This window comes from Stegostoma tigrinum, chromosome 29, assembly GCF_030684315.1.
Source record: "Stegostoma tigrinum isolate sSteTig4 chromosome 29, sSteTig4.hap1, whole genome shotgun sequence".
Lineage (NCBI taxonomy): Eukaryota > Metazoa > Chordata > Chondrichthyes > Orectolobiformes > Stegostomatidae > Stegostoma > Stegostoma tigrinum.
In genome coordinates this window covers 31,500,992-31,525,971 of record NC_081382.1, presented here as the reverse complement: position 1 = coordinate 31,525,971, position 24,980 = coordinate 31,500,992, and the positions used below count along the sequence as shown (strand labels likewise).

General features: G+C 40.2%; 1 protein-coding gene across 2 annotated transcripts in view; it reads left to right on the top strand.

The window, feature by feature from the left end:
• Positions 1-3,166: 3,166 nt before the first annotated feature.
• Positions 3,167-24,980, top strand: part of traf1 (TNF receptor-associated factor 1) — a 44,582-nt gene continuing 22,768 nt past the window's right edge. The window contains exons 1-5 of one of the 2 annotated variants that reach the window (XM_059638171.1): positions 3,167-3,412; positions 5,323-5,758; positions 17,085-17,522; positions 18,328-18,412; positions 21,380-21,478. In XM_059638171.1, coding sequence (XP_059494154.1) covers positions 17,314-17,522; positions 18,328-18,412; positions 21,380-21,478 — 393 coding nt within the window. In that variant the 5' untranslated portion in view covers positions 3,167-3,412; positions 5,323-5,758; positions 17,085-17,313. The remainder of the gene's footprint in view (positions 3,413-5,322; positions 5,759-17,084; positions 17,523-18,327; positions 18,413-21,379; positions 21,479-24,980) is intronic. The other variant, XM_048558971.2, reaches the window with a different exon arrangement.

The window sequence follows — 24,980 nt, the reverse complement described above, 5'->3', positions numbered from 1 at the left end:
GTTGGTGGCCTTTCATCAGAACAGAACCTTCATAACACAGGTTTTGCTTCTACCAGGATATTGCATTCCGGTCCAAAGTGACAATGGCCTCGAACAGTTTTCACGTTACTGATGATTATGTTGGAGTTATCAGATTGATCTCTTTCTGCCTTTGGCAAAGTTACACTTGATGTAACTCCTAGTCCTCTGGTACTACCCTCACATCTAGGGGGCTGAAAGATCATGGTCAGAGCTTTTGTTATTTTCACTCATGACGATGCTGACCATTGCAGCACCCATGTTTCTATTTTTATCTTATCTCGACTGCATCACAATTATCATCCTTTTCTTTTATGAGAACAGATGCAAAGTATTAATTCAGTACTTGAGTCTGGCCCGTCGCCTCCTCAAGAAAGTTTCCTCACTCATCTCCAATCAGCCACACCATTTATAAATTTTTTTTATTTATTCATAAAAGATATTTGAATTTCTTATATGTTACAAAAGACTAATACTTTCTAATCTTTTCCATGTTTAACCAGTTTTAATCAATCTGTTCAGGCTGGTGGGACTTAAACATGGACCTTCTGACTCAGACGCAGGAGCACTGCCACCGCATCACGAGAACCCTCTGCTTGTCGTTCATCCTTTTTCCATTTCCCCTCATTGAAGTGAAATTGTAGTCCTGCTACATGATAATCGTAATATTAGTTTGTCACATCTTATAACTGAGCTAAATTGGAATTGTGTGTCTTTCCCCAAATAGTTTCTCGAAAGAATTTACAAAACTAAAATCTGTTGCTGCCAGTAATTAAGTCTGGCTAATTCACGAAAGCTCTGGTGTCAGACCAGGGGAATTTTCCCCGAGTTTCCTAATATTGAAATCACTTTAACTGATATTATGCGTAATTGCGATATGATGTCATCAGCAGCATATCCACAAAGAATTTAACCTACAACAGGTACTGGGGGCCCTTGTTGTACAGTGGTAATGTTTCGATCTCTGAACCAGGAGGCTCGTGTTCAAATCAATAGCATTTCTAAAGAGGTTGATCAGGAAAATATGTGGAAAAGCACTGATATTGCAAAAACCATATTTCATAAGTACCTGGACACGCTTTCTGCTTCGTTCAGTGTATTATATAGAAACAGTTTAACAGGCATTGTAATAGTAATATGCTGTTTCTAAGGTAGGGGATTTTAGAACCATCGAATCTTTAAAAGATTAATCATGTTTTTGTACTTTTAGGAAAGTCCCATGAGATGAGACACTCATTGTTTCCTGTTTCCTTTAAAACACTCCCTCCTCTGATATGATTGCGGTAAAGGTTTCATTTACACAGAATCAAAGTTTTGATAAACGCTAGTTTTCACTCCGGGTGAAGCAGCCCAACTCTCTCTGAAAAATGGAACTAAAACAATGGAGGTCCGATTTTAACCAGAAGCCTTGTATCTATTTTCCGAATGCACCCTTCCCTCATATGGCAAAACATTACAGGCAGAAATTAACTATTATTGTCTTGCCGATCGAAGTAATCTTGGTTCGCGAATTTCCCCTCCTCCTCACATTCAAAATAAAATGTCCTCGAGGTTTACCATTAAAATTATATTTATGAAAAAATTATGTCAGGTTATACTGTTTCGAGCTGACAAGTACGAACCCTTTCTGTTGAGTTAACGAGACCACTTATAAAAAATTCTTCCCGACCTGGTAAAATGCCTGTATTTTATTGAATAAGGCAGCAGTGTGAATGATTAAAAGACTATTTGTAACTATGTTTAGTGCTGAGACGACTGGAGATACTTCCAGTCTCTTCCTCAAACAGCTGCAAATTTCCTTCGGTAACATCACTCAGAACTGAGTTCTGAATAAGCCATCCCCACACTCGAAACGTTAATTCTGTTTCTCTCTTCACAGACGCTGCCAGACCTGCTAAATTTCTACAGCATTATCTGTGTTTCGTTAATTTTTAAAAATAGTAATTTGTAGATGTTTCCCACAGCAAGACACAGGCCAGCTTTAAAGTTCTTGTTTTGCTGGGCAAAATACAAGCAATCAATTGGACAGGTATACATTTCCACACAATTTCATCAACTAAATTGAGTCTTCAATTGAAGCAGATGTTAAAATGTTCTGGTATCCTTCTGCTAAGTTTGCACTGTCTCTTCCAAGGTTATGATATCTTCAGATTCCACAGATGCTATGAGACTTTTCAGCATCTTCCCTTTCAATATAACATTATTTGACATTAATTATCATAAGTCAAACACATGGTTTCCTCCAGCGTGTGAAAGTTCCACCTGACCTGAAGGTTTATAAAATAATTCATTATTACATTTAACACCACTGCTGTGTAACTCTCTGTTCCATATTTTTGACTTTGCAGGATTAATGTCCTCAATATTCTCGGTGGACTTCTTGCATGAGCAGACCACATGTGGTGCCAAGGCATGTGTTCATAGATGTCATCCAGTTAATGTAGTGCTGGAACATCTGGTTTAGTTACCAGTGATAACAAGTGTAGAGCTGGATAAACACAGCAGGCCAAGCAGCATCAGAGAAGCAGGAAAGCTGATGTTTCGGGTCGAGATCCTTCTTCAGAAATCATTTCTGAAGAAGAATCTCGACCCGAAGTGTCAGCTTTCCTGCTCCTCTGATGCTGCTTGGCCTGCTGTCTTCATCCAGCTCTACACCTTGTTATCTCAGATCCTCCAGCATCAGCAGCTCCCACTATCTCTTAGTCATCAGTGATGTCCAGAAATCATGCCAGGACTTCTGGTTTAGTCACCAGTGACATCCAGCTAGATGCAGTTCCAGGACTTGTGGTTTGGTCACCAGTGACATCCAGTCAGTTCTGCAACATGGAGCATATCCTTGACTCTTGATTACATTCAGAGACATAGGCGCTCTCATTTGCCATGTCATCAAATACTATTTTTAATGTAAGTTTGAATTTCGAGCTAGCAGAAGCATCAGAATGGCTGGCATGAGGAGAGCTCCTGCTGGAGACAGCCACTTTCCTGACACTTCCAGAAAATGCTGTCTTTCGGAGGAGCTGGACGCAAACAATGCATTGGCCCTATTTCAGAAAGGAAGAAGGGATTACCCATCGTGTCCTATATCTGTCCCCCAATCAATTAAAGGTTACTTAGTAAAATAAAAATTATCTTATATCTGCTCTAACTTGCTTTGTGACAGCTGGCAGCCCAAGTTTCAAAAGATGAAACGATTCAAAGAGTACTTTCCTCGTTGTGAAGCGTTTCAGGACATCCCCGCGGGTGGTGATAAGCATTAGAGAAATGCAAGTTGTTTTTATCAGAGCAGATTTGTGGAGACATTGTTTTCTCCCCCCAGTTACAGGAACTTCCTGTTCAAATTACAGACTGAACACTGGCAGCGGAAGTACTTTAAACTGTGGAACGAACATATTAGGTAAAGTGTGTGATATTTATTTTTTAACTTCTTTCCCCGCAAGTTTTCTTTATGGAGAGTTGTAGAGTGCGGAAGAATTTGGTCGAGAGCGGCTTCTTAGGCCTCGGGAATAAACGCGGCATAAGTTTTGTCGAAATGCCAGCGACAAACCGCAGACTAAACACGCTTCATGCTAACGTTCGTTTTTAAAAAATGCTCACACTTAATAGTAAGAGGGATGTTTCTTTATCTTGAAATTTGAGCACCGCTGTCATTAATCCCCGGTTTTCAACGACGTAGGGTCGGTTTTCTTTTAAAAAATTCAAAAAATGCAGCGTTCCAATCACCAACGGTCGCCAAACCAGGCCTGAAATTTATTATAAATCATGAATAATATTAGAATTTAATGTTTCAAGTTAATTTGTCGTGGATTAGCTGCTTTTTATAATTAAAGTTTTAATTTTTTTGTTTAAAATATTGCTATTGGAAATTTGTGTTCCTTCCTGTCTGACCTTTCTTTGTTACATTTTTAATTGAAGTTTTATTTCCTGTTTCCAGCTTCCTCCCTTTATTTTTCTAAATAAATGTCCATATAACATTCATTATTCAATGTTGCGCCTTTTAGTTTCTCTTTTATATGGACGATTTTATCTGAAAGCAGCATCTATGTATCTGAGGTGTTGTACATTCATTTGAACCTTTGCAATTGGAATACATTCGCAAACATGTCGTATCACGTTAGATCTTGTTTTTTGATGCTAAGATTTGTTTCGGTATTCAGAGAACAAGATGATACCCAATGTTATTTGCAAGTATTTCAGATCAAGCTAAATTTTGTTGCTTTTCAGAATTTGAATTAGATTTTCAGAACACCATATTTATTTGAATGAGGCTCTGTTATTGTAGAGACATTTTATTTTTGGTGTGGATTTCATAAGAAATACTTTGGAAAATATTTCTACCTCAAATGTGTACATATTTGTAGTGATTATTTTGGAGGATAGTTTAGAATTCAAACTTATGTAGCTTGAGTAGGCCTGAGTCTCTTTAAGATGAAAGGAAACGTTGCATTTATTTTTAGAATATTATTTTGTTCCTTTCTCTTTTGGGACTTGAGCAACATGACCTGTATTTAGGTGTCCACTGGTAGATTGTGTGAAACATTGTACAGCAGAGAATGTAACAGAAAACCATTTCCTCCAGTTGTCAGAAAAGATGAAGGGTGTGAATGATGCCTTCTCATTATGGCACGATTCAGATCAAGCCTTGTGGTCTAGGACTTAGTGAAAAACTTCAGTTTATGCCTAACTTGGCAGAGAGATGGCAATAAGGGTGTAATTATTAAAAAGAGAGACTTGCAATAAAATCACATTTGAGATGAGCCAAATACTTACTTTATGAAGTGTTGCACTGTCGTAAACTTGGGGGTGTATTTTGCCAGAAATCGACTGTCAATATTGAAAAGTTTTGTTGAGATTTCACCGCATAAGCTGTTCTAAGTTTTCTTGCACAAATCTCTGCAGCTTGCCTTATTAGCAATGCACAATGTCTCTTGCACCCTCTCCTGCTGTTATTCAGTCAGCACTGCAGGGATCTCCTGGCATTCTCAGCACCAATACCATTTTTAAAGCGTAGCCGTATACCAGGTCAAGTGCTGCCAGCTGAACACTACCCCTCATGATGCATGCAATGGCAAGGGAATAAAAAGGAAATACTTCTGAGAGCCCTCACGGCATGGCTAACACTTTTTATTGTAACTACATACTCACAGACATTTGTAAATGTGTTATTTTTACATCTTTGACTATCTGATTGACATTTGTAACTGCAGCTACTGGGATCAAGTTGCACAACACAACTTATCCATTGTCAGTGGTTATTCCCACTTGGTTGCTATCTCTTCAACAAGAATCTGTTTCTCTAATTTCCAGGATAGCATAACATCTTTCATTGCACGTCGTTGGAGCGTCACATGCTGGAAAGTCTTCAAACAGCTGAAAAAAAAACCATTTGTATTCACCAGAAACAAAATGATGTAACAACAGGAAGAGGTGCATTTGTTTCTAGAAAGAGACAGGGACTATTTGCCTTTTGATCAAGAACAAGTCTATAGTCAGTGATCGCTGTACCTAGTTCACGTCTATTGGAACTTTGGTATCAATTAAATCCTAAATTAAAAACTAAAAGAACTGCAAATGCTGTAACTCAGAAACAAAAACAGAAATTGCTGGAAAAGCTCAGCAAGTCTGGCAGCGTCTGTGGAGAGAAATCAGAGTTAACATTTTGGTTTGAGTGACCCTTCCTCAGAACTCAACTTGCTGAACTGGCTTGCTGTACCTGATGCTGCAGGACTCTATCATGCAAAAGGTGATGTTCCTCCTGCTCAGTGCCCTTGTGTTTCTCATCTGAAGACACTGCCACTCTCCCAGCTCTTCACCATCCATCCTTCTTTGCCTCTCCAGTAGTGTGGAGCACAATATGCTAGGATTATGCAGCACACCCCATATCAGGTCAAGTGTCCGAATCTCCTATTGTCTGCTCCACACTGACCTGGTAGAAAAAAATGATCTGTCGTCTATTTATGCTCTGCTTCAGTGAGGGGGTTGCATAACGGAGTCATTGGTCATGATTGCAGAGGGTAGACATTGTCTGTCAGTATGGTGTAAAGCATTTAGCCCTTGAAACAAAGTGGGAAATGAGAGTTCTCTAACATGAGAGTTATAAGCATCATAGCAGTTATCAGGATACCTGGCTCAGACCCCTAAGATGCAATGCTAATGATCACAGATGACTTGTACGTTGATGGATTTGAACCCTTTTCCATATTATGATATGGAGCTCTCAACTCAATGTGTGTATACAATCCACAGTGCCCTGCAAATGGGTATTGCTAGCTATGCTAGCAAAGCCTAGTGGCTGCAGTGTTGAACTTGCCAAGGGGAAATGAGAAGGATTGGTGCGATCTGGCACAAATTGTGTCTGTAAGACACAGCCTTGTGGATTGATAACTGAAAGATACCCCATGGACCCATCGTGGATCCTTGAAAGCAGCTAGTAAGATAAAAGTTTAACCCAGCTGTCACCTTGATGGCCACTGGGATACCATCCACTCCTTCATGTTGCACGTTGTGGTCTGCAGTTGGCGTAGTTCTGTGACAATGTCCTGGGACATCTGTAATCTGCAGCAACATTGTGTCTCACTCATCTGGAGAAGATTATGTTGAGACAATAGATTTGTGACCTCCTGTACTTTCACGACCCAAGGGGACTTTCCATTTTCTAACTTAATGTGGAGACTGTTCAGCAACGACTGGAGATGGCAACTTGTCCTGAGTTTACTACCATACCTGTTCCTCCTCAATCTCTCTTTTGGTCGTAGCACCATGGCTGCAATGATGATCTCTTTTGGTAGGGCAAGTAAGGGCAGAACTTATACACTTAATGGTAAGATCGTGGAGGGTGTTATCGAACAAAAGACCTTGGAGTGCACATTCATAATTCCTTGAAAGTGGTATCGCAGTTAGACAAGGGTAGTAAAGATGGCGTTTGGTATGTTTGCCTTCATTGGTCAGTGCATTGAGTACAGGACATAGGTTAGGTCATTTTGGAATACTGCATTCAGATCTGTTATTGCTGCTTTAGAAAGATGTTGTGAAACTTGAAAAGGTTCAGAAAAGATTTACAAGGATGTTGCCAGGGTTGGAGGGTTTGAGCAATAGGGAAACACTGAATAGGTTAAGGCTATTTTCCGTGGAGCAATGGAGGCTGAGGGGTGACCCAATAGAGGTTTGTAAAATTGTGATGGGCATGGATAAGATAAATAGACAAGGTATTTTCCCTGTTGTCATGCATCCAAAACTAGAGGGCATAGGTTTAAAGTGAGAGAGGAAAGATTTAAAAGGGACATAAGGGGCAACTTTTTCACGCAGAGGGTGGCGTGTATATGGAATGAGCTGCCAGAGGACATGGTGGAGACTGGTCTGATTACAACATTTGAAAAGCATTTTGATAGGTATATGAATAGGAAGGGTTTAGAAGGCTATGGGCCAAGTGCTGGCAAATGGGACTAGATTTATTTGGATGAGTAGGACCGAAGGGTCTGTTTCCATGCTGTACATCTTTATTCCTCTATGACCTTGTGCTGTGAATGGGTCCATCGTTCCCAGATCCAACGAGTCTATGTGGGGAATTTCTGAGACAGATCAGGTTCTCGGTAATTGAATACTTGGCATTTGCATCACACAAAAATGATGGTTTAGCTAGCCCTCTATTCTGGGGACATAGAGAACTCCAACAGGAAGGCCATTGGAATGCCTCCTGGGAAATTTTTTGACATAGCGGACCTTCTTTCAATGAATACAGTACATGCCACGTTGCAGTAGAATTTTTTTCAAGTGTTGTATAATTACTCATACTTTTTCCCCAGCCCCTCACATCACCCAAGAAAGGCAGTATTGCATATTGATGAAAACATATAGCTCAATGTGAGAGGAAATCAGCTCAGTGTCCTCGTGCAGACTCTGAAATCTTGGACGTTTTTGTTAGTTGTAGCCTGCAAGTGACACTTCAAGGTCACCTCTGGTCACTTCTGCTTTACAGAAAATTCTATCGTAGAATCCCTACAGTGTGGAAACAGGCCATTTGGCCCAACAAATCCACACTGCCACTCCAGAGAGCTTCCCACCCAGACCCATTCCCTTAGCCCTACATTTTTCTGCATGTCTAACCCACCTAACCTAAACATCCCTAGGCACTATGGGCAATTTTGGCATGGCCAGTCCACCTACCCTGCACATCTTTAGATTGTGGGAGGAAACCAGAGCACCCGGAGGAAACTCACGCAGACACAGGGAGAATGTGCAAACTCCACACAGACAGTCGCCCGAGGGTGGAAGTGAACCTGGGTCCCTGGCACCGTGAGGCAGCAGTGCTAACCACTGAGCCACCATGCTGCTATGATCAATTTGTAATGACCACTGAGATGATCAAGATTTGCTTGTGGCCAGAATTTGCATTGCACAATTGTACATTACACATATTTCATATCCTGGGTATTATTATGGATGACTGCAGACTATAATGTATAAGTACCTAATTTACTGCATTTGCTCATTGAATGAACTCCTAAAAGCCTCACAAGTAGAAAAAATACTTGCTGCACCCACTTGAGGTGTAGGCACAGCCATTTTCTATTTCCATTGCGCAGGTAGGATTTGTATCAGTATGGAAACTCAGATCGCACTTTATATATTTGAGTCAGAAGCTCAGCATGGTAATCAACTCCCACCCAACTCAGTGAACCTCCCTGATACTTCCTTGAATTCCCTGTTGACCCCCTTAATACTGGGTTTCCATTACCACATACCTGTTTGATTTATGACTTCCAACATTTCCCCCAGCCCATTCCCCGACTCAGTGAACCTCCCTGATCCTTCCTTGAATTCCCTGTTGACCCCCTTAGTACTGGGTTTCCATTACCACATACCTGTTTGATTTATGACTTCCAACATTTCCCCCAGCCCTACAGCCTAGTCACGCTAACTGTCATGCTGCACTGTCCCCTGGTCAAAGCCAGTATGTTCATAACCATAAATTAAACACCCTGCCCCAAGTAAGCCATATGCTCCAGTTCATAATTGTCTCTCCGCACAACTCCCAAATGCTGAATTTCCTGCCTTCATAATTATTGTCCACTATGCTGCCTCCAGTCCTTGCCCCCACCTTCACTACCACATCAGTGCCTCCTGATAATCCCGCTTAACTTTCATCGAGTTGACTCTGACCGACTTGGCTGTACAGTCCCAACTGATGAATGACTGATTTCTGTACAGCTCTCCAACTGACATACGATGAACATTTGGACTGATTGCACTGGACCTGCAGGACCAATCTGGCTCACTCTCCAGACTGTAGTCTTACAGTCCCTGCTGACCCTAACCAAGTGGCCAACTGACAGTGTCCAAACGTCTGGACTGATTCACTGTGCTAGGATACCCTGACCGAAGCCTGTCTGCCTTGGCCTAACTGTAGACTATTCCCCTTAGCCTTTGACACTTGGCTTATTGGCTGATGCATATGCAGCAAGTTTGCCACATCAGTTGTTGGCATGGTGGCTTAGTGGTTAGCACAACTGCCTCTGAGTGCCAGGGAGCCAGGTTCAGTTCCACCCTCGGATGACTGTCCTCGTGGAGTTTGCGCATTCTCCCCGTGTCTGCGTGGGTTTCCTCTGGATGCTCCAGTTCCCTCCCACAGTCCGACGATGTGCAGGCTAGCTGGAGTGGCCTTGTTAAATTGCCCAGCTGATTAGGGGTGTACAAGGGGATGGGTTCTAGGTGGAATGCTTTGATGGTCAGTATGGACTTGTTGGGCTGAACAGCTCGTTTCCACACTCTAAGGATTCTATGATTCTAAAGAGGTGCAAGTGTGAGATCATGAAACATGGTACTGTACAGCAACATGTTCTATGAAGTTTTTTAACTGCACCTCCTACAGAGAATAGTTTTATGGACCCTAATGCCGCCTTAGCAGAACCATGAGCATACCTTTATTTTCCTGCAGTAACCATTGATTACTTACCATTTCAAATAACACCCAACTCATTGGGTGTGTCTCACCTTATAAATTTCAAGAGCGCTTGGTTGATCAGACTAGTGAGCCCTGTTAGGTGGGAGATGATCTGTTCCAAGTATCTGAATCTCTATCTAGATCTTTTCCAAGTATCTAAATCAAAACAGCTTTTTATGATATGTTCAGCATTAATTGTAACAAAACATCCCAATGTGCTTCACACAAACATTACAAAACAAGTTATGACCCTAACCATATTTCCTAGAAGCATTACGGCTGCTCAAAAGCTTAGAGGCCCTTGCTTGCCATTCAATTCTGTAAGTTGATGCTGCATATGGATCTCGCCAGTCTGCACTGCAGCAAGAAAATATTAAACGGAACTTAGAACACCACAACAAATAGGGAGATATTGGGCCAGATGTCCAAAAGACTGATCAAAGAGGTAAATTTTAAGGAATATCTTTAAAGAAGGAAAGTGAAGTAAGAAAGTGGAAACATATGAAGAATATAGGGCATAGACAACTGAAGATACAAACCTGTGGTGGTATGAATCAATACCAGAAGCTTGAGGCTAGAACTAGGGTACATAGATATCTTGAAGTGATATGGGGCTGGAAGAGAAGTTTGGGAGGGATAGAGAGGAATTTATTTTTTTAAATAAAAACATTGCTTCCGCAGGAGCGATAGTGGAATGAGACATGATGTGAATTCAGATGTGAGCAGCACATTTTTATGACTTCCAGGCAATAGAGACAGGAACGTGGAAGTCAACCAGGAATGCATTGGAATAATCACGTCCAGAGATAGCGAATGCATGAATGAAGGCTTCAGCAGCGGACAAGCTTGGGTGGGATAGGTAGGTGATAGTACAAAGGTAGAACTAGGGAATAGTAGTAATTACACAAATATGGGGACAGTGGCTCACTTTGGTTAATCCAGTGACCTCTCTAAGCTGCACACATGCAGAACTGCTCCAAGTTTCTGTGCACATGAACCAGTATGCTGATCACAGTGTTGATTCCAGAAGTTGCTGCTGCTGCATGTGAAGTTCAGTGGCCCACGCAACCAGGAAGAAAATTAGAGGTATTGCTGGTCACCAAGTTTGCATACAGGCTAATTTTAATCCTGGACCGTTGCCAGGAAGAGGGATAGAGTGGTACCTAGAGAACAGAATTTGAAGTGGGGACTGCAGACGACAGTTTTAGTATTCCCAGTATTTAATTGGAAGGAATTTCTGTTCATCCAGTATTGGAAGTCAGACAAACAGTGTGATCAGTGACCAACAGTGAGAGTGTCAAGAGAGGTGATGACCAGATGGCGTTGGGTCTCATTAGTGTACGTATGAAAACTGATGCTGTGCTTTTTAATAATACTGCCATGAGGCAGCTTGTACCTTAAATCCTCTGTATGCATGAAATCATGAATCATGAATCATGAATTTGTCTGTCTCTGCTAAAAAGTAAGTAGCAATTTATACGGGGGAAAATCATATATCCACAGTGTCTAACCTATTTTCAAACAAGCTCTGCTCTGACAAGGTTAATCATTTGTGGGGTTTCTCGAGAACAGAATGACAGTGGATGAGGATATGGGAGGGGACCAAGGATCCCTGGTAACACTAAAGTTAACAGTGTAGGAGCAGGAAGGGTATCCATTGCAAGTGATACTGTGGATTTGATTTCATAGACAAGAGTGAAACTAAATGACTGTGGTCTCTCTCAGCTGGACAAAAGTGGAGAGGCATGAGAGAAAGGTGGTGTAGTCAATTGTCAGAGGCTGCAAACAGGTTAAGAAGGATCTGGCGGGAAAGTTAACTTCTGTCAAAGTTACATAAGATGCCATTTGTGACTTTGGTAAATGCTGTTTTCAGACTGAAGGAGAGTAGAAATGTTACTGGAGGGATTCAAGTGTATAGTTCTAGAAAAGTTGGGAATGAGGATGAAGGGTAATAATAAATTTTAAGGACTTTGGAGAAGAAAGGAAGCTGGATAAGAAACTACTGAAAGATGTGATTTCGGGGCTAGGGTGGGAAAGAGCATGCAGGGACCTCTTCTTTAACTCTTCTCACTTTCTTTAGATCAAAGGTGTGGCCATGGGCATCCACCTGGGGCAGAGTTATGCCTTTCTCTTTGTGGACTATATTGAACATTCCTTGTTCCAATCCTACTTGTGGGTACCTCCCCACAACTCTTTCTCCAAAATATGAGTCACACCATTGGTGCTACTTCCATCTCTGGTTTGGAATTGGAACCATTTATCAATTTCACTTCCAGTTTCACCACTGATCCCACAGTTACCTTTTTGACCTTCATCTTCATACCTTTCTTCCTGTAAAAACTCCATCCTATTTTCCCAGTTTCTCCATCTCCATCACATTATTCAGATAGTACCATCTTCCACACAGGGGCCTCAGAAATCTCCACCTTTTTTCTCAATCAGTGATTCCCCCTAACTGGTTGACAGGGCTCTTAGCTATATTTGGTCCTGCATTTATGCCCTCATCCCTTCCATTCTACAACAGTGATAGAGACATCCTACTCCTCACTTAACACCTCTCAGGCCTCTATATATAAAGGTTGCAAGCCACTATTTCTATCACCTCCAATGGATGCCACAACCAGGCATATACACCTGCCCGCACACCACCTCCCTCATCTCCATTCAAGGCCCTAAATACCCCTTCCAATTGAGACTGACTTCACCTACATTGCCTCCAACCTGGTCAGCTGCATCCGGTGCACCTGATGTCATCTCTCTACTTCAGTGAGACCAAACGTAGACTAGGTGACCGTTTAGCTGAGCATCTCTGCCTGGCCCATAGTTGCCAACTCAACTTCCTGGTCACTGCCCATTTCAACACGTCATCCCATTCCCCCTCTGACATGTCCATCCTCAGCCTCCTCCAGTGTCACAGCAACTCAGAATGCAAATTTGAAGAACAACAGCTTATCTTCCACCTGGGCGCCCTAAAGCCCAGAGGACTCAACATTGAGTTCGCCAATTTCAAATAACCTTGTTAACCCAATCCCCAGCTCCCTTTCCAGCCCTACATCCTCCCTTCCATTCCACCTTCTGACCCTCCTTTCCCGCCACCAACCGGACTCATCCCTCCCATCAACGAACCAGGTTGTACCTACTACCAGTGCCCACTTATCACCACCACTCCGCCTCTACCCTTCATCCCCTTTATCTGCAGGATAAAGGGTAATACCTGAAACATTCACTGCTCCTTTCCTCCAGTTGCTGCCTGGCCTGCTGTGTTCTCCCAGACTCCTGTTTGTTTACCATATATTCTCTTCTCATCTCTTGTCGGTATTCTGCAGGGACCATTACCTCTAGGATACTTTGGTCCACTGCTCCATTCCCAACATCTTCTCGCACGTTCCCATTGCAATTGCAGAAGGTGTAATACCTGCCCATTTAACTCCTTCTTCCTCACCACCTTAGACCCCAGACATATCTTCCAGGTGAAGCAGCAATTTACCTGTACTTCATTAAATCTAGTCTACTGTATTGCCGTTTATCATGTGGTCTCCTCTACACTGGGGAGACAGAATGCAGACTGGGTGACCACTTTGCAGAACACTTACATTCTATCCGTAACAATGACCCAGAGCTTCCAGTCACCTGCCACTTCAACACACCACCATGCTCTCATGCCAGCATTTCTGTCGGGACTTGTTGCAGTGCTCCAGTGAACCTCGGTGCAGCTCGAAGAACAACATCTCATTATCCACTTCGGGATCCTACAGCCTCCAGGACTCAACATTGTCTTCAGTAACTTTAGAGCTTGATTCCATCTTTCCATGTTTTATAACCACCCCATACCCAGAACTGTATGACATAGGTTGTTTTTAGCACAGTCACCAATTCTGGCATACTCTTAGTTCCATTATCACAGTATATAGCAAAACTCACCCATGCTCTCCTACTCTTAGCTTCTAATTATTAGCTTGTGATCCATTATCTCCTTGTTTACCTACCCATTTCATATCTCTGTGTATGTCTCTCCTCTCCCCTGTCCTCGTGCAAAAGACATCCTTGAGCTCCTTGTATTAGGTGCCATGAGACAGAGATTTCAGATTATCTTAAGCAATTTACTTCTTAGTAATAGCTCTCTGTGGTTGAATTTCTTAATCATTGGTGTAATTTTGATCAGACAACCTCAGTAAAGCAATGCCGTCTATCCCACATCATTAAAATAGTGGTGAAAATTCTGCTATCATTCTGTGATTTGAGGGGCTGGACAAACTGATCCAGTTTTTTTTAGAATCTTGGCCTAAACCCTTTTCATTGAAATGCTTGCTATAAAGATTACTTGGCACCTAACCATTACTTGCAGTCGAGACAAAAACATGGCTTTGTAATGCTCTGTATTTAGCTACGTTTGTAACACTTGGGAGTAAGCCATTTAGTCTGCTTAGCAGTCTTCCTCAATATATCATTCAGAATCCAGGTCTGTTCACTTAAAACCCGACAAAAAGGAAGTGGGACAGTTTGTTTCCATGACAATGATCTAGATTTGAGCCTAAATTCAAAAGCAGAAATGGTGAATGTATGATTTACTCCAGCAAGTACTTCCCCATTGTTATAAAGATATGTGCTATATTCCTAAGTATGTAAAAATGAGTTGTGATGATAGTGAAACACACTGAATTCTTCCGTATTGAACCGAATTCACTTTATTGTCTGTTGGTGACTGAAAAACAATTTAGTGCACAAAATGAGCAAGGTGCTACGAAGTGATGGTCTAGGATAGTAACGCAAAATGTTCTGTTTTGTTATTTGTATGCTGACTTACATTTTAACCAAGTAGACTCTTAATCGTCAGAGATTTTCCCCAGTCTCTGGGCTGGAATTAATGAAACAGAAAAACAGTCTACCAAGTTACTTTGCCGTGCAAGTCCTTTTTCTATTTAAAAAGAAAATCTTAACAAAAGAAAACTGATGTCTTAATATTGTCAAAGCATAAGAATTTGTGTCTTACTTTTTGGTTGTCAAAATTATTATCTTGAGAGAAATGCAGGGGGATTTGGATGAAATTGTGATTTTATAGAAGTTGGGAATTTCTGTGCTGGTTTTTTTCTTCAACTTTAAATCAGTATTTTTATACATACTGGATACCAACTGGCACTTCCATTTTTTAAAATTCAAGTAAAATTCCATGCATGAATTTTTTGTTGCAATGTATTGGTATGTTGGTTCACAAGTCCCTGTGGTTGTGTGATCCTATCCCAAAGGTGTTCACGAAGCTTACAATTGGATTTGATTCCAAGTCTGTGCTGAATTGTTTAAGATTATAGTTAGAGTACTACAGTTTAGCATTTCAGTATCTTCAGCTTAGAGAGGGGAAAAACAGCCAACATCCAGTGCTGTCTCTGTTCAGCAATTCCTGCTGGTTGAATGGCTTTTCAGCACTCACTGCCTTTTATTTACATGAAAGGTACAGTGGTTAATTGGCAGGATAACGAACAGTGTTGCTATCCATGGATCTGTAACTGAACAAAGAGTTAATACCACCAACAGGGGGGACTGGACGCAAATTTTCAAAGAATGTTGAACCCATGTGTTATGTATTTGATACAGAGACACAAACTCCCATATTACAAAAGTATAGCTGTCATTTAGTCCAGGATTCTTTTGGGTTGGTGGGTCTCACCTACCATTTGTAGAACCAGCAGGAACCCCTATTAGTTCAGTGAGAGAAGTCTGGTGGAATAAGTGGCTCCCATTGACCATTCCCCACAATTGAAGTCCTTTGTAGAGGATATCTCACTCACTCAGAGGAAATGCTCAGTCAGAGCCTCTTAAGAGCTGCCCATTGTGATCAGCAAGATTGGTGGATGCTGGTGATACTGCATCCACCAGAGATCCAGAATCATCATGGAATCCCAGCCTAATGGTGAGTGAAGGCATGATGAAGATTATAGAAATGAAAAGCAAGGACCGGAGGTGACTTTCACCTGCCCACTGCCCAGCTTCCCCCGATGCAGGGTCCATAAGAACCATGAGAAATAGGAACAGGAGAAGGCCGTTTGGTCCCTTGAGCCTGCTGTGCCATTTAATACCCTCAATCAAAATACTGGTATGTCTACAGTGTTGGGGTAATTGGAATTCCTTATTTATTTTTTGAAGGAGGAGTAGAAGATGATTGCAATGGTCTGGAGGATTCCCTGGAAGATAGTCATTGTATTGTTCATATATATGGTAAACACCTGAGTAACAGCCAAGGAAAAATTAATGCCAAGTCATAGTAAAATCAAGTTTATAAACACGGTTGAAGGAGTTAATTTTATTTCAGGGCTATTAAGGAATGAGAGAAACAGCAAGTTGCAGATGTACAGGATTGTGGTCAAGCTACTTACTAGATCAAGTATCCTTACAATGTGGAAACAGGCCCTTCGGCCCAACAAGTCCATATTGAGCCTCGGAGCATCCCACCAGGACCCATTCTCCTGTAGAGGCATATGGGCCAAATGCTGGAAAATGGGACTAGATCAGTTTAGGATATCTGGTCGGTATGGACGAGTTGGACCGAAGGGTCTGTTTGCATGCTGTATATCTCTGACTCTACGGTATCTTCAGACTCTAGGATTCCGCGAAAGAAGACCTATCCAAGAGGATGTAATTTACAAACAAGGAAGAAATTTACAAACCAGGATGTAATCAATCACCAGGAATTGCAGTTGTAAAACTCAATAAATTCTTTCATGTTTTGATGGACAAAACCTGTAACCGCATAATTAAATGGGTGTTTCTCAAGTCCACTAAACACGACATGAACGTTTAAAATTGTTCACTATTGCAGTATATTGGTGACAATACCCTGAGGATCCAGAAAGATCTATGCAGCCCTTTTCCTAGTTTATTTTTGAAATTAAAAGAAAGGTTGATATGTATGGTTTGTAATGGTTGTAACATATAATTTTACTTAAACCAGAAATTCAACTCCAGAGGCCATAAGGGTGCAAATTTGCTGTGTTTGTTGTTCCATCAATGATATAAAATCCATTGATTGAGCTTTTATTTTATATTCACTCTGAATTAATTTAAAATAGAAACTTGTTTTACTGTCTGACAAGCCAAATAAGATTTACTGGTAACCATGTCAGTTTGGTTAATGTAGGTGTGTGACACTGCAGAGTCATTGAGAATTTCCAGATTTGTCATCGTGGATTTTTTAAAAAGAAATCTACAGCTGGACTATAAAAGCGTATTGCTGGTTGGAAATCTTTATAATTTCTCCTTCAAGCTTGACTTGTTCTCTTCATCTGTGACTCTGTTTGTCTACACTCGTCTGAAAGCAAACTTGATACGCTTTTGAAAGAAAATCCTGGATTTACAAACCATTTTCAATGGCACAAGAGCTCAATGGATTTGCGTGCAATGGTCTGCCTTCTTCACCCGATGAAAATGAATTGCCTTCTGGCTTTCCACAAAATATTTGTGATGACGTACCAGAGGAAAAGTACTTGTGCAGCTTTTGTAAAAACATCTTGAGGAAAGCCTGCCAAACGTTGTGTGGACATCGTTACTGCTGGGCATGTGTCGAGTGGATTGTCAAGTAAGACATTTCGGTGTTGTCTGCTGTCTTTTTACATAATTTGGGTGCTTTTGCTTAAAACAAAAACACGTGGAGGTTGCCTTTAAAAAGGAGACTCTTATCGGTTTTGCAGTTTTGGGTTACTAATTGTTCAATACAGAGGATCAGTACCTTTTTGAATAGGAAAGTTGTCTTTTATCTTGTGCCTCTGAAGAGGGAAGTGGATTAAAAATTGAACATCTTTAAATAAAAGTGAAGTTTTGGTTTTGTCTATCTTGTGTATTTCAAAAAGAAATTGCTATCTTTTAAAATTAAAATTAAATCCTGTAGAACTTAGACTTGTACCTAAATTTAACTGATTTAACTTTTCTGAGCTGCTATTATTTTTTTCATTTGGGCCCATTGTCTGTTATAGCCCTTCGAAGAGCATCCCACCCAGACCAATCTGACCCTTCACCCCCCAACCTTATTCCCTGTAATCCTGCATTTTCCATGACTAATCCGCCTAATCTACACATCCCCGGGCACTAATGGCAGTTTAGCATGGCCAATCCATCTAGACTCTACGTCTTTGGACTGTGGGAGGAAACTAGTGCACCTGGAAGAAACCTACACAAATGTGAAGAGAACTTCAAACAGACAACCACCCAAGGGTGGAATCGAACCTGGGTCTCTGGTGCTGTGAGCAGCAGTGCTAACCACTGAGCCACCGTGTCCCCTGAACTTAAAGGGGAATTGTGTTTTTTTTTCTTGGTAATAATTGTAATTCATCTGTAACTGGCTTAATGAAGATATTGATCTTGAAATATTTTACTGTATTGAACAGATACAATAAAACTCCAATCTGTCAAAAATGTAAGGAAGATGAATCTCCAAGTATAAATGAAGATAGTATTTTGGCCTTGGCAAAGGTATGTGATTACATAGAGAGGCATACAGTAAAGTAAAACTTTTCACTTGCAAAAAAACCCAGCAACAGCTTAATATATAAAACCAGATGGAATACTTGTAATCTTAAATATATTAGATTTATACGTCATGAATATTCTATATTCAACTGTTTCCAGCATTTTTAGTTTTTACTTCTGAATTTCACTTTTAATATTGCATTGGGATACTCAACACCCAAATAATGTTTCAACATTTGGATCCCATCCTAGCAACAGCTCTGGGGTAACATTTTCCTTGGAAGTTGTTTCTCCCACAAATGTGTCAGAACCAATTTCTGACTAGAATGTTAGGAAGCCTTCAAAGTAAATATAAATACGAGGAGTGATTCATGTTTTAGCAGTTTAATTCTGTGTTCCCTTTCCCTTATGTAAAGTTGAAAATCTGCTTGGATATCCTATTAAAACAAACCAACAGGGACCTTTTTCTTTAAAAAAAAAATTCTCTGATAATGTGAAATATTTTGTTAAGAAATCATGAATACAGATTTTAAAAAATACAAAATGTTAACAATAAGGTTCAAACTATTGTGATGTTTTGGCTAACAAAAACTAATTTGTATATATGTGACATCAGAACAATTTTGCTATTCCCTCACGATACGCATGCACATCCACATATTCCATGGATATCTACAACTTTCAGCCACCTTGACCAAGTATTCATTATTTCATTTTTGTTGTTGGTACAGTGCAAGGGATAATAATTACAACTTCCTATCTCAATGAACGTTCCAGTGAAATTGGCATTTTTGTGAATGGCTCCTTATCGAATGTGGTCTACATAATTTAGCATTATTTAATATTGCATAAAGCAATTTTGATACGGAAAATGATAGTACTCTATTATGTAATTTTAAGCGTAATCTCAAGCTAGTGCTATGCTGTCTATAGGCCAATTGCAGGCACCAACCTAAAGGCCACCAACATTCAGGTTAAATTGAGAAAATGCTTACGTTAAAAAATGATTGAACTGATCATAATTTTCCCTGATTAACTCAACCAAGTATCTTAGAATTATTAATATTAAAATTTAAATACCATAGAAATATAAATTAATTGTATTTTAGAAATTACTCATTCTCATATCAAAATATAGTATAACCAGGGTGAATAGTTATGATAAGACCTCATACCTCTCATATGGAAGTTGCTGTTTCACATTGACATATTCTAACAGCTCTTCATGAAGACCAGATATATTGTGGCTACTTCACTCAGAGTTCTTGCATCATTAAATTCAAACAGGATATTCGTTTATGGCTTAAATCTTTCTTGAATCTTTGGAGGTGGATTCTCAAATCCACGACACAGTTCAGGGCTAGGCTTAATTGTGTTGACAATTGTAACATGTAGAGGTATATCATGTATTTTAGAACTGGATCATTAAGATACTAGAGGATTCCCCAGGGTTGTTCTGTTTCCATATTTGACTCACTAGCATATCGTTTCTTTAAGCATGGGTTCTGTGTATGTGTGTTGATGACAGTTGGTCTCAAAAGATAGGATGCTGCATTTCTAGGAGTGCAGCATATCAATATTTGGCGTAAGTCCCCAAATACAGGTTCAAAAGCAGTTGCGGGTTCTGATGACTCAAGATTATGTGATTGGTGTTTTGCCCTGTAACACTAGTAATATCTAGTATGATCCTGATAGAACAAACCCCAAAGATTGGGGAGAAAAATTCAAACCTAAGAGTTACGCCCCAAAAAAACTTGCACATAAGCTTCTGCAATTTTTGCCAGAGGTTTAAGGTTCAGTTCTGTACAGAAAAGGCTTTAACCAGAAAACTAGCCACCCACCACTCTTGGCCCAGAATGAAAAAAATTATTTTGGTTGCTAAGAAGCTGAGTAGTGTACTTTAAGGAAAATAGTAGATGGTTCAGTACACTTTTGATGAACACATTTTGAATGATTTTTAAATCAGGTTGCTTACAAATGGTCCACTGGACACACCTAGTCAAAATGCTTACTTTTGCTGAAATTAATGTTCAGCTATATTCATAAAACTGCACTGGATTACCTCTCTGAAATACATCAAAGAATACATGTTAATGGAAAGAGAACACAATTTTTTTTTCCATTATACAATGCACTTGAGATGGGTAATGGAAGATTTTTGATGTCTGATTACCGATTGAATTTTTAGCAAAGATTTAAAACCCACACAATTTTGAACCCACTTTTTCAATTGAGCCTGATTTGGAAACTCTACCTTTTTAAAACTCCACCGTGAGAAGTGTTTGTATCTTTGCATAACTTGCTGTAAATTTAACATTTGTATTTTAAATCTGTCTCCTCTCTAGTCATTGCATTTATTGCACAAAGTATGGTTTCATTCATTATCAAACTCTACCATGTTAATGAGTATTGTATAGTCCAGTTTTATGACAATAAGACATAGGATTGGAAGTAAGACCATTCGGCCCATTGAGTCCACTCCGCCATTTAATTATGGCTGATGGGCATTTTAGCTCCACTTCCCTGCACTCTCCCTGTAGTCCTTAATTCCTTGTGAGGTCAAGAACTTATCTTTGCTTAACATGATCTTGAGTATTGTTCTTTAACTTAGATTCAAATCAAAAGTATTGTGATTTTGAAACAACATTGTTCAATTTTGTATTCTCAGATATTTAAGTGTTGATCATTATGTACTTTTAATTGTTGTTTCTGCCAATTTTTTAACGCTGTGTCTTCAGAAAAAAACCACTTTGTTTCATTAAAGGGACTTGTTAACTAGCACAGATGAACCATTATAATCATATAAACAATCATGATCATGAGTAAAATGAGGTTTTTGTAACCTGCAAGAATGTCATGGCTAATTTCAATATTAATATTCCAAGCATCTATATTTGACCTTTTCGAATCTGTTTAGAAATCTTTATTTATGGCACTGGAACCAATACTCTGTTAACTTTTTTTATTTAGATTTTCAGTGATGCTGCAGTTTCTAAAGAGATTTTAGATTTGAAAGTACATTGTATCAATCCTGGATGTACCTGGAAAAACATATTGAAAAACTATGAGGTGGGTTAATCAATTAGTGAAAAGTTTCCAATCTTAAAATTTAAAGTAGTTGTCATGTGTCAGTTGTCACATGAAAACAGGACCAATTGATTGGAAGTATAATTATTTTTGTTTCCACCTTTCTACAACTTTGGTGGATTTCACATGGTGAAGATGGCAAGTTAGCACAGCATGGTTCACGCTCTTTAAAAGACCCCACAGTGCTATCTTTTCAAATACTTGAATCCTCAATACCTTACATACAAGGCAATCACTTTATGGATTCCTTTGTGTGAAATCATGTCTAAATTTATACAATGATAGGACAATTTTAATACAGAAGGAGGCCATTCAGCTCATCATTTCTGTGGCCGCTCTCTGTGTGAGCAGCATGGTTAGTCCTACTCTCTTGCTTTTTCCCTGAAGACAAGTAAATGTGTTCTTTTTAGGTGATTATCAAAACTCAAATTAAATCAATCTCTAACACAGTCCAAAGGACTGCATTCCACATGTGAACCACTCACTTCAAAAATAAAATTTCCTGTTCTCATTGTTAATTGTGCTTTCTTTCACCTTAAGTTGGTGTCCTCAGGTTTGCTCCCTTTCTGACAATGGGATTTTTTTCCCCTACTTTTTTATGGACTTGCAATTTATCCATGTAACTGAAGTCTTTAATCCCTGGGATAATTCTTGTAAATATCTTCTGCACCCTCCTTTTATGTATTCACATTCATTCTTAGAATGTGGACCTAAATTTGGACAAAATACTCCCGTACAGGTGAAACCAGAGTTTTGGAAGGTTCATCAGAAGCTTGCTTTTGTACTCCATGCCACTATCAAGATGGCGCTGGCGTGGGGCTCCTAAGCTGAGGCTCATCCTTTCCGAGCACTTTTTTTATCTTTTTACTGGCCCCGAACTTGAACTTGGACAGTATCAGTGGTGGCAAAGAATCCCAGCACAGATTTGAATGGGCTCAGCGTGGACCTTGACGGCAAGGGGCCCAGTGCAGACCCTGTGCAGTGAGGGAGCCTGGTGTGGACTTTAGTTGGTCCAACATGGACCTCACAACAACAAGCAAACCCGTACTTACTTTTTTGGGCGAGCATGGGAGCAAGATTTGGAATTGGCAGAGACGTTGGTTGGGTCCAGTGTAGATGGTGGTGAAGGAGGGATGGTTGCACAGCCGTTGATGATGAACTGGTTCAGGAATGATGGACTGATGCGGTATAATTTAAGTAAATGTGAGGTTATTCACTTAGGAAGCAAAAACAAGAAAGGACATTACTACCTGAATGATTGTAAATTGGGAGAAGGGAGTGAGCAGTGGAACCTGGGTGTCTTTGTGCATCACCCACTGAAAGTAAGCATGTAGGTGCAGCAGGCAACAAAGAAGGCAAATGGTATGTTGGCCTTCATTGCGAGCGGTTTCAAGTACAGAAGCAGGGATGTGTTATTGTAGTTATACCAGGCCTTGCTGAGGCCACACCTCGAATATTGTGTGCAGTTTTGGTCCTCCTTTTCTGCGGAAGGATGCTCTTGTCCTCGAGGAAGTGCAGCAAATGTTTACCAGGCTGATTCTGGGAATGGGGGAACTGATTGTATGTGAATTGACTAGGTTGGGATTGTTTTCACTGGAGTTCTGATGAATGAGGGGGGATCTCAGAGACTTATAGAAATCTAACAGAACTAGACAGGGTCGATGCAGAGATAATGTTCCCTACGGAGGGTGCGTCCATCCAAAACCCAGGGTCACAGTCTGAGGATTCAGGGTAGACTATTTAGGATGGCGATGAGGAGACATTTCTTCACCCAAAGAGTGGTGAGCTTGTGGAATTCATTACCAGAGGAAGCAATTGATGCCAAAACATTGAATGTATTCAAGAGGCGGCTAGGTATAGCACTTGGGGCAAATGGGATCAAAGGTAATGGGAAGAAAACAGGATTAGGCCATTGAGTTGGACAATCAGCCAGGATCGTGATGAATGGCAGAGCAGGCTCCTATCATCCGTGGTTCTGTGACTCTCTTTAAAGCTATATCTTTTGTTCTTCTCTTATCCTTATAGAATAGAAACTTGTAGAATCCCCAGTGTGGAAACGGGCTATTTGGTCCAACAAGCCCACATCAACGCTCTGAACAGCATCGTACCCAGACCTACCTTCTTGAAACTATTCTAATTCTTAAAACTATTCAAAATAGCACCAGATTGTGGCAACAGTGGAAAAGCTTTTCACTGTATTTTACTGTTCTTACTGTAAAATACATGTGGCACTGAAGTCATTAATTAATTATTTACAAACTTAGAATCCTAAATGGTTTTTAAAATCACTTTCCTAATTTTTCTGCCATTTCAATGATTTGTGCAGATGTAACCTCGTTTATTTCTTTGTTCTATCCACCATAGAACTGTATCCTTTATATTGCATCTTTCTTTTCTCCCCCATAACAGGTTGTATTACTTCACAAAAATGGAAAGAACTGCAGACGTTGTAAATCAGGAACAAAAACAGAAGTTGCCAGAAAAGCTCAGCAGGTCTGGCAGCATCTGTGAAGAATAAAACCAGAGTTAATATTTCAGGTCTGGTAACACTTCCTCAGTACATTCTGAGGAAGGGTCACTGGACCTGAAAAATTACCTCTGATTTTTCGTCACAAATGCTGTCAGACCTGCTGAGCTTTTCCGGCAACTTCTGTTTTGTTTCTATATTACTTCACACTTCTGCATTAAATTTCATCACCGACATTTTTGCCCATTTCACGGCCTGTCCTCTTGAAGTCTGCCAATTGCAGGCAGGATAGAGATAATGCTTTCAAGTTTTGTGTCACTTGCATACTTTTATTATGCCTTGCACACCCAAGTCCAACATTTAACACCAACATTTAACATAGATAAGAAAAGTGTTGGGGTTAAATGTGTCTGCAACAGCGGTTCCTTTCTAAAATAGATGTTGTTGACTTGAGGATTTTTTATTGGTCTAGATCCAAACTTTGTTTCTGCCCAAAATGTTCGGTAGACCTTCTCTTTGGCTTTTCATAGTCCTATCTTGTAGCAAGCTTGCCACTTGCATTGTGGTGAAATATGAGTACTGCTTTATATTTGTTTCATGGATAGCTAAGACTATACAAAATTGTATTATTTCTTTGAGATAAAGTATGTGGTATTGCTTTTAAAAATATATCAATGTTTTGATTTTAACTGCAAAGTATAATTTCAGTCTAACCATAGAACACAGAACAGTACAGCACAGTACAGGCCCTTCAGCCCATGATATTGTGCCGAACTTTTAGCCGAAACCTAAGGCCTACCCAACGTCCACCGCTACCTTATACTATCATCCCTATGCCTATCTAATAGCCGCTTAAATGCCCCTAATGAGACCGACTCCACTACTGTCTGGCAATGTATTCTACGCCCCTACCACTCTCCGAGTAAAGAACCTACCTCTGACGTCTCCCCGATTATCTACCTCCTTTCACTTTAAAACTATGTCTCCTTGTAAAAGCTACTTCCACCCTAGGAAAAA